The sequence below is a fragment of the Oenanthe melanoleuca genome, chromosome 1A (assembly GCF_029582105.1).
Source record: "Oenanthe melanoleuca isolate GR-GAL-2019-014 chromosome 1A, OMel1.0, whole genome shotgun sequence".
NCBI lineage: Eukaryota > Metazoa > Chordata > Aves > Passeriformes > Muscicapidae > Oenanthe > Oenanthe melanoleuca.
The window spans coordinates 41,495,138-41,505,378 of NC_079334.1; the positions used below are offsets into that span (position 1 = coordinate 41,495,138).

The 10,241-nt window shown below is 44.1% G+C and overlaps 1 protein-coding gene across 1 annotated transcript in view; it reads right to left on the minus strand.

Moving 5' to 3' along the window:
- ARID2 (AT-rich interaction domain 2) overlaps nucleotides 1-7,909 on the minus strand; it is a 93,101-nt gene extending 85,192 nt beyond the window's left edge. The window contains exons 1-3 of the mRNA XM_056515671.1: nucleotides 6,957-7,909; nucleotides 6,703-6,796; nucleotides 5,484-5,581 (exon numbers count right to left, since the gene is read on the minus strand). Coding sequence (XP_056371646.1) covers nucleotides 5,484-5,581; nucleotides 6,703-6,796; nucleotides 6,957-7,048 — 284 coding nt within the window. The 5' untranslated portion in view covers nucleotides 7,049-7,909. The remainder of the gene's footprint in view (nucleotides 1-5,483; nucleotides 5,582-6,702; nucleotides 6,797-6,956) is intronic.
- Nucleotides 7,910-10,241: the final 2,332 nt, after the last annotated feature.

Below are 10,241 nucleotides of genomic sequence, written 5' to 3' on the forward strand. Positions count from 1 at the left end.
TGTTGCACATGTTGCACAGGCTAGAGCCCCATGTGGGTTCCCCCATACTCTGCTTGGCACATTATCCATACCAGAAGGTATTCACGTATATCTTGGGGGGGTTTGTGCTGCTGTCTGCTCTGAGTTTTCTCCTTCGGTTTTATCTGAGCTTACGCAATAATACAAACTCTTCTTTTATTTAAAATTATCTCCCTTTTAACTGTTTAGACACTTCAAAATGCTTGGAAGATATAATTTCCCCTTCTCACACAAACTATCAATTGAGAAAAGCAAAACATATTTATTTATCAAATTTATTTTTTTAATCAATTAGTCCCTTCAGTTTTCTAAACATTTTGTTGCTCTTCTCTATGTTTCTGTTAAGTTGCCTCACCTGTTGCAAAGGCTCTGAAGTAAAACAGTACTTCAAACACAGTCCCATTATCTTGTACAAAGCTCCATCTCCCATTTGTCTAATGTTTGCTCAATGCCACTGTGGATGCAACCTAAACTCATTCTGAATTTTACAAAGCCTATATATCATATTGCAAACTGGGGCCTGTCCTTCCTGTCAGAAGCATGCACAAATCCCTTTCATATGAAAGGGAGTTGGGTTCACACAACTGACAGGATTATCAGGCCCATGGTATCACTCCTATCCCTTTTTCAGCAATACTGCTTTCCAGGTTATTCCCTCCCAATGAATACCTGTTTCGGATTACTGGCCCTCAACTGTTTTAGCTTGCATTTTTCAAATTAAATCTCATTTGTACCTTTATATCCAACAATGTGCCTAATTTCTTTAGTTTACCTTTTCCTTTCTGCCCTGACTCGTGTTTATCTTCTTGTCTTCCATCATTGCCTGCTAATTCTGCAAGTGTAGTATTCAAGCTCTCCTAAAGTTAAGCAAAGCAGACACTAAATATACCTAAAATGGCTAAATTTGTATTACTACGTGCATATGTAAGCACTGATGATACTCTTTTAGCACCTAAAACTGCTGTGACTCACCACATCTATTCTTGTTCATGGTCCTTCATCCAATCTTTCATTAAGATGACTATCCATATACATACATAATTTCTTAACAAGAGATTTTGAGATGCATTTGAATTTCAGAAAATATGTAAAATTTTACTACAGCTACAACTTTCTATTCATCTACTAGGGCCCTGAACCTGCAATCAGATCTGGCAAACAAGCCAATCCTGTACTTCTCCATACTCACTGAACTGTGTGCAGATGCTGTTACAGTATCAGATCCTAATTTTAAACACTAAGCAAGAATAACAAAAAAACCTCTCTTAAAGTAATTTTTGCTTAGAAAATTCCAGGCTTCTTATTATTGTTTCCCTGATATTTTTGCCATTATATTACTAAGAACAGAATCCCTTTCATCTAGTTCTTAAGCTTGTGCTTTTTTTCTTTTCCCCTTTATTTTACTTTTTTTAAGAAATCAGTACTATTGTTTAATTTCTTAGAGGCATCTTAAAGATCAAATGACTTATAAATATCTTCAGATCTTTCAAGAACCCCTTCTATTTGTCATCAATAACTACTTCATATGGTTCTGATTTTTAACTGCTCACTGTTTTTCATCCTACTATATATGGAACTTCAGGAAATTCAGCATAATGGCTTAATAACTTTATGCAACTTCTCATTTATGAACTGACCACTTTCCTCTCTAACTTCCCCTTACTTCCCCAATATCTACAACAGCAAATTTTTATTCACCTTAAGCTATTACTAGCTAACTACTACTGCCTTTGCCAAAAGCTTACAATATGCACGTGCTGTCCACCTTTCACAAATTCTCCGCACAACTAAGACAAACTTATTTTACTTTACAACTAATTCTATCATTTAATTTATCTTGATGTAGATTAATAACTTTGAACAGCAAACTGATTTTCAGTTCAGTTAGGCATACTTCATTCACACATTTAAGCTTACAAGGTCCCTCACTCCCCCAAAATAGATGAAGATCCACAACAGAAATAAATGTATCACTCACACGAAAACCAGCAGAACCTTATACCAACACATGAGGTCACATCAGCCCAATTTTTTGTAGGACTGTAATGTAATCAACCAATAAGATAAAGAACAGACCATATTCCACATTAGCTTTCTTCTTCTCTACTGGGTGTTTATCAACAAAAACATAAATGTACATCCACATTACTGATGTTTACATATATTACCCCATATTAAAATATTTTCATTAACGTTATAAAATAATTTTTCAAGAAGCATTGAGAAAATGCTTTACTAATTCACCTCAATTGAAATGAAACATCCAATTTGCACTACATCCAAGGGAATTACACTCTCTGTTGCTGTAAAGTCTTACAGAACTACATTAACAAGTACAGTCTATCAATGGTTATCGGCACTGTGGCTTTTGACTGCTCACTAAGAACCACAGTGCATAAATTACTTCACCTGTCAAACAGCTCAAAGCAACAGAGGCACTAAGTTTGAATGGTTCAGACTTTCCCTATTACATATTACTTCCAGTGAGAGAAGGGCAGTGCAAGGTAGAAGGGGTAGATAGGTTATCATGTATTCAACTATCACCTATCATAAAATCTATTGGATTTGTATCACAAGTTTAAACAATTCACTTCTTTAATGAAGCCTAACATAGATTCCCAAAGACACACAGCAAAATTCCAGGACAGTCAAATTAAAAAGTTATTTAACCAAAAATGCACACCTCAAGAACTGCCTCAAGAAATACCATAACCCAATGACTGTTCTGCAAAACATTCAGTTTGATCAAGCCAACAAGACTACTGACCTCACACAAAAAATAATCAATTTTCTAATATGGTTACATAGTAACTTTAAGTAAAAATTGCAGCATTACTAGCGGCAACACAGCAAAATGAGCAAGTGGTCGGTGTAGCTTGAGATCTTATCTCAGTCAACCCACTATGCCAGATGTTCCATAGAAAGAAGCAACTTTCAACACAAACCATCCCAAATCCAAATCTGCAAACATATTCATGTATTGAATCCCTCTGAATTCAACAGGGTCTCCATCTGCCATGCAGATCCCTCACTTTACACTACGCATGACATACAATTAGATAAAAATTTAAATAAAAGTTGACAGGCCTCAATTTGTCTGGCTTTGCATGGAAAGTCATTACAGTAGTGAGGCCAAGATTACAGTCATACTTGAGGTTCACAAGACACACTTTTTGTTTTCCAAGGGCAATTGTTCAGCACTTCATGCAAATCTAGCCTTGCAAGAGACCTCAGATTATGTTATTCAACACAGACAACCTAGACCCTTTTAACAAATTTATCACTAGAGCATTTTTTTCTTTCCCTAGAACCAAATACTGTCCCCCTTACACCTTCTAGGTTTAAAGCTAAATGAATGTTAACCTAACAGAGACATGTACATACAGTCTTATTACTGCACATGGATGAAGGTGAACTCAGCTAGGAGACAGTTCGCATCCAACTTGTTGTGAGAAGCAACAGGGAGTAAAGCAGCAATTCAGAAGAAACAAAACCAAACAAAAACCAAAATGATCACTAAAAATCAGTCTACCCCAAAATCAACAACCTTGATAGTTTATTTCAGGATGGCTTAATCACAGAGATTATGATCTCAGACATTTTATAGATCCTTCATCTTAATAATTTATCAACTTTTCTCCTGAATTCCAAATAAACAAAACCCCTTCAAATTATTTGTATGTAATCAGTCATATAGGTATTCAACTACTGTATTTTAAATAACATCAATACCAATAATAAAAATATATACCAATAATAAAAATAACATTTTTGTATGTCTGATTCTAATTTAAAAAATAATACCTTATTAAAAATTAATAGTCATTAGAAGCCTAAATTAACATTAATTGTGTTAACTGTCACAGCATATAATGTCTTTTGAAATACACATGAAAACAGAAATGACACACAATCATCTACTGCAAAAAGTTAGGCCATTCAAACAACTTACAAAATATGGAAATAGACACAAAAGGGTAAAAACAAAAAAACTATCAGTTTGGAAAATTATATGTAAAATCCAGTCAACTAACAAATTACATGGCCCAAAAGAAAAACTCTAGAAGCAAAAATCTGCCTTCCATGATGTGACAAATCTTCAGCAACATTATCTCAATACTATGTAGGAGAGGAGGGAGGGGAAAAAAAAAAAAAAAAAAAAAAAAAAAAAGAGGGAAGGATATCCTAAAGCAAGCTTCCCCCTTTTCCCCCTTAATTTCTAGGCCTGCCACCAATCAAAAACTCTACTAAAGCTATTAGCAATGGTAGTTTCTTTTCTTAACCTGGATCTTAAAGCAATCATATGCTATCACCAAAAAAAACAAAATCCAAAATTTCAGTAACTACAAATATCTGACATCACTGTAACTCAATAACTGCTCCACTGTGCTATGAACTCTACAGCTTCAAGCTGGAAGTCAATCTAGGACAACCAATAGAAAGTGCACCTGTACAATTACTGCATTTCCTAATTCAGAAGGCCAAACTAGAGACAGTAAAGCTTGTGTGTACTCAGCTCACCAAAACAGAAATACAAAAGCTCATACTTGTTTTGTACATACTGCACATCTATGTTATCATTAACTGCAATGAAAAAATATCATATTTATAATTCAGAAACAGAAAATTACATTTCCTAACCAGCATTCATATTCTAAAAGAAATATAAGTATCCATATACATAGCATCTAAAACAACTATATACACAATCATTTAAAAATCTTTTCCACAAAGAATCACCACCCAAACTTAATAAAAATTAATTTTTAAAAAGTAATCTAGTAAAAGAATAGTGCCATACATAGTAATTTAAAATATTCAACATGAACTCCATCCTACAATGAAAAATAATCTGTATCACAAAAAAATAATATGTACTATTTCCAAGGAATGCAATCTTATTTTTAAAGCCTGAAAAAAATTACTACTTTACAAGTAATAAAAAGATTATTTAGCTCTTTGTACCCTAAAAAGGAAAAAAAAAAATACATGCTTCTAGTAACTGATAACAATATAATTTGTGCAAAACAGTCTACCTTCCTGCAGATGCATTTTTATTCAACGTCTGACCCTACTAAGCAGTAAACAAATTTACATATATCAACACATTTCAGTGCTCCAAATATTAACGTAAGTTTCTATAACTACAATAACATGATCTCTTAGTAACAGTCCTTTAGTACCGTCATTCTACAACGATCAAAAAAATGGCCTCTGACATATATTGTTTGTGTACTTGGGATCCCTTCAAAGTTTAAGGCTTGCAGATGTAAAATAAAAATAACTACAGAACAGAATCACCTTTAACTGATCACTAGACCAGACGAGAAAGGAATTACAAGTTTTTTTCTGCTTTATTTTATAGCATTTTAAAAGAGTAGGGATATTTTTATTATTGCACACACTGAAAACTAAATATAACCCTGCACTCAAAAATACTACAGCAACAGCTTGATAGCACTCACCGCAAGTAATACTGTTTTAAAGCGAAGGCAGCGTTAGAACAACTTCTGGGAAAGTTAAACTCTTCTACAATTTCTCCCCACTGATTCTTCTCTGATACCTGTCAAAAACAACACACAAGCCGAGATACACAACGTACACGTAAACATGCTGCTGACAGCGAACATCACATAAAATCCACAGGCTGCCATGAAGCAAATAGATAAATATATAAAAAGAAACAAAAAATAATGTATATGGGATTTAGGATTATATATTTTACTGACAGTCGGTAGTATTTCTCTTCCGGGAATAATCCTGCTTCTCAGGGGTCTTTTACTACATTTATTTTTTAACATACACATTATTTTTTTCGGGGAGAACGGCCGGGAGTGGTGGTATTGTTTTGGGGTTTGTTTGTTTTTGTTTTTACTGCCTGGACAATAACCAATCGGGAGTCCCTCTGTCGCCCCCTTTTAAATCCTAACGCGGTCCGTTAAAAACCCAAAGAAGTTTAAAATAATGCAGGGAAGTGCTGGCGGGGGGCGCCCCCTGGGCTGCGGGGCGCGGGGGCCCCGGCCCGGGGGGTCCCCCCAACACAGATCCACAGACACAGAGAGGCCTTTCTTTTGAGGCCTACATTTCTGTCCCCAGCCTTGAAGCCTAAAGATGGCTATTTGATTACACACCGTCTTGGGTGCCCCTTTTGTTATTTTTCCCCGGGAAGGGCTCGGAGGGCAGCGCCCGGCCCCCCCCGACTGCGAGGATCGTTCCCTAGCCCATGCTCCGTGCCGATTATCGATGTTAAACATGCCCGCTAATTTTGAGTTGCACTAAAACTGCACTCAGACTCTCTCCTCTCTGTCTCTCCCTCTGCAAGAGAGACGCACAGAGCTGCCACCACAGCCGAAAGAAGCCTGCTCTCGCCGCCTAGCAGCTCCCTGCTCCCCCCTCGCCTTCCCGCGGGAGGGGGGCATGGGCGAACGGGTCCTGCGGAGGCGGAGGAGGCAGGAGAGGGGTGCGCGCCGAACCCCCAGGTCCCCCTCCATCGCTCCGCCGACAAGGCCGAGCCACCAACCTGCCTATCTGCTAGCTTCCTCCTTCCACCCCCCACCTTCCCTAACCGGCTTTAAATAGGACGGTTCCCGGCCACCCTGGCTCCCCCCGCCACCCCCGGGGGTCAGAGGAGACTTTTGGGAAGAGGTTAGTGGGAGGGAAACCCAAATTAAAACTTCCACTCACCTTCCCAAATCCGCCTAAAGTGGTGACTCTGGTATAGAGAGCGTGAAGATCCAGCTCCTTCCCACCCACCACGGGGATCTTCTTAAAAGGAGACCTGCCAAAGGAGATACACACAAAACACCACAACTTGTCAGCTCTGCCCCCTTTTCTCCCCTCGCTGGGGCTGCCGTGTCCTTCAGGGAAGGGGCTGGAAGTTGGATCTGGTCGATTTAAAAGCCTCCCCCCCTCCCGTTCCATCTCCCCATTTTCCTCACCCTCTGCTGTGGTGAAACTGCCGCAGCTCGTCCAGGAAAGCGAGTCCCTTTCTCCGCTGGTCTGCGTGGTTTTTACCCGTCGAATTTGCCATTTTTGTAATAAAAAAGGTTCTCGTAAAAAAAAAAAATCCAATTAAAAAAAAAAAAAAAAACGGCCGACAACAACAACAACAATCCCCGGCTCCTCCTTGTCTTTAAGAGACCCAGGTGCCCGTGCTCGGCCGGGGATCAGCCATGGAGAGGGGCTTGTTTAAAAAAAAGTTTAAAAGGAATAAGGGAGCCCCGAGAGTGTGGTAATTGCGAGTCCTGTCTCCACACAACACACGGGCGAAGAGGCAGGGAGGGAGAGGGGCACCTCTCAGTAATTCCTCCTCCCGCGGCTGCTGCCTCTCTCAGCACCACAAACCCAGCCGATCCAGCCTGCACATGAGACTCAACATGGTGCTGCTGGATCACACAATGAATTGGGTTACTGTTGTGGTGGGGCGGGGGGGGAGCCGGAGTGAGGTATTGACAGTGTGTGTGTGTTACAGCCGCGGCTCCATGCGATCTCCCTCCCTCGCTCGCTCGCTCCCTCGCTCGCTCGCTCCCTCGCTCGCTCCCTTACACACACACACTGTACAGCTACGGCGGCGGCGGCGGTGGCGGCGGCAGCGGGATTCACTTCTCTTCTCGCTCAGACAAAAAGATCTGAGGCCGCCGTGCTTCTGCCTGGACGAGAGCGCGACACAGCGGGCCCCGGAGGCCGGTTCCGGTACTGCAGGAGGCAGCTCCAAAGGCAAAAGCCAGCACAGCCCCAGCAAGCAGTTCCTGGCGGGGAACAATAGGCTCCTCTCGCCGCTAAGGGCTCATCTGCAATGTGCCGCAAACTTCACACAAAGCCGGGCGGAAAGAGGCGAGGGAGAGGGAGAAGAGGGAGGAAAAAAACGGCTACTACCGGCTGTTCCGGGGCGCGGGGCCGGTGCGGGGCCCTCCCGTGCCAGGCTCGCGCCGACCGGCCTCTCTCCGCTGGCTGCCGGCGGGGGGGGGGGGGGGGGGGGGGGGGCGGGGGGGCGGGAAAGGTGGATTTGGAAAGCGGGGACGAATTTTTTAATTGGACTAAACCCAACGCCCTGAGTTCAAGGGGAGAGAAAACAACAACCGAAGGGGGCACTGGTGGGATTGTGGACTTTCGGAAAACTTTCCGAGTCCCCCAGGCCGAGGTGTTTCCAAGGGCAGGAAGTCGCCCCGGATGGCACGGCGGGGGCGGGGAGGGCAGCAGGAACCCCTCATTTCGAGGCATGAGGGCTTTAAAACTCCTCAAAGGAGTTGTCCCGGAGAGGTTTGTCAGCAGGATCCTAGGCTCAGGGTCACTCCATGAATATTTCTTTTTCTTTCTTTTTCTTGAGATCCTGTGGCCTGTAATCTAAGTGCCTCAAGACTGCTGTGTACAATATAAGTAGCTCATATATTTCTGTACATTGGCAAATGGAACATGCAGCACCATTAATGGAGGAGAAAGGTCTTGGCCCTCCGGATGGGCAGCAGCCCCCAGTGGCACTGCTTCCCCTCTGCCTGTGGTGTGCGCAGTGTTTGTAAACACTAACCTCCTGACGTGTTTTCCAATGGGAAACCAGGAGAACACCTGCACGCTGACCGTAGTGGAGCTTGGTGCCACTTGGGCTAAACAGGAAGGGGCCCATGGGGTGAAGTGTGCCTTCCATCAAACTTCCTCTCCTCAGGTAAAGCAAGTGGTGGCCCCGGTGGGCATTTGCCCTTCCCTGGCATGCAAACAGCCGCAGGTGAGTGCTTGCTCCAGTTTAAGAGGCTCTGAAGGAACATTTGCCCCTCACAACCCTATATTGAAATCCAAAGCTAGATCAGGCCTACAGGGCTGGGGGTTTTTAAGCAGAACTCAATAAAGTCAGTAAGGATCTGTGTTTTAGAATCAATGGCACATTATGGCCTCCAGTGAGCACTTGAAGGAAATCTGCAATTCTTTTCTACTCTATGTACTAACTTCAGAAAACAATTTTTTTTTTCAAATATTTTTTTTTTCCTTTTGAGTGCTGTTTCAGCTCGAATATAGAGACAGAATAATGCTTGGTAAGATTTGTCCTGGGTTCATGATTTGGGGGGAAGGACAGAGAAATACCCGAGTTTCAAATTAATACTCTGTACCAAAAGTTGGTGGTGTGTGGATTGCAGAGTATGAAATGCATAGTGTCTTATTCACTATAGCATTAAGAGCCTTCCCCCCTCCCCTTCCCCTAAAATTAGACCTTCAGATCTTGGTCTGCAGCTCCTGTCTCTGACACTCTGAGCTTCTGCTATTTCAGCTACAGTATGCGTAAGACTGGCAAAGCCAGGATAATACAAATCAGAAAGGTTTAAAACAAGCGACTGGGGGGCTAAATCGCTATTTTAGACACACAGTCCAACCTCCCTTCACGGGAGGGCGGTGGTTTTTAATCATGCCTTAAAAATTCCTTAAAAGCAGGGGGTCTCCCCTCCGCGAGGGGCGGTCGGCAGAGGTGAGTCACCACTCGCCCGGGCGCTCTGTGAGGGGAGCGGGAGGCAGAGGGGAGGACAGGCAAGTTGCGTAGCAGGGCTAGGTGGGTTTCCATGCTAAGCACAGCAATTGCGCACGGTCCCTTACGTAACTGTCAGCCGGGGATTCCCTAGACGGGGTCACTTTATTCAACCATTACACAGACCCCGGCCGCCGCTCCGGCGCGCCTGGGCTGCCGCGACTGAGGCTGCGGCTGCTGCAAGAGAGCGCGGCGGCTTCTCACAAAATGGCGGCGCCCATGGAAGCGGCAGCCCCATTTTGTGCCCGGCAGAGCCTGTCAACAAACGCCGACTTGGCCGAGGCTGAGGAACAGAAGGCGGCGGCTCGTTCGCGTTACGGAGCGCGGAGGGAGGAGAGCGGAGGATTTCACCGCCCTCCCGCCGCCGAGCGGAGACTCTGGAGCGCGCGCGTTGGGGGAGGGAGGAGAGGGAGGTGAAGGAGGACGCGAGCAGTGAGCGAGTCAGAGGCTGCGTTATCCCAGCCCGGAGCTGCCGGAGCTGCGGCGCGGGGGAGGGGAAGGCGAAGGCCAAGGCAGGCGGCCTTGGCGCTGCCCTCGCCGGGGCGTAGCTCCCGGAGACCCGGGGGCCGCGCAGAGCCGGCGGCTGCGGGAGCGGCTGGCGGCGCCGGGCCGGAGCCCGGGGCTGCCCGCACGGGGGGCGCTGCGCCCCGCGCCCGCGCTGCCCGGGCGGGCGGGACCGTTCCTGTCGGATTCCGGCGAACCTGTAATGAATGGC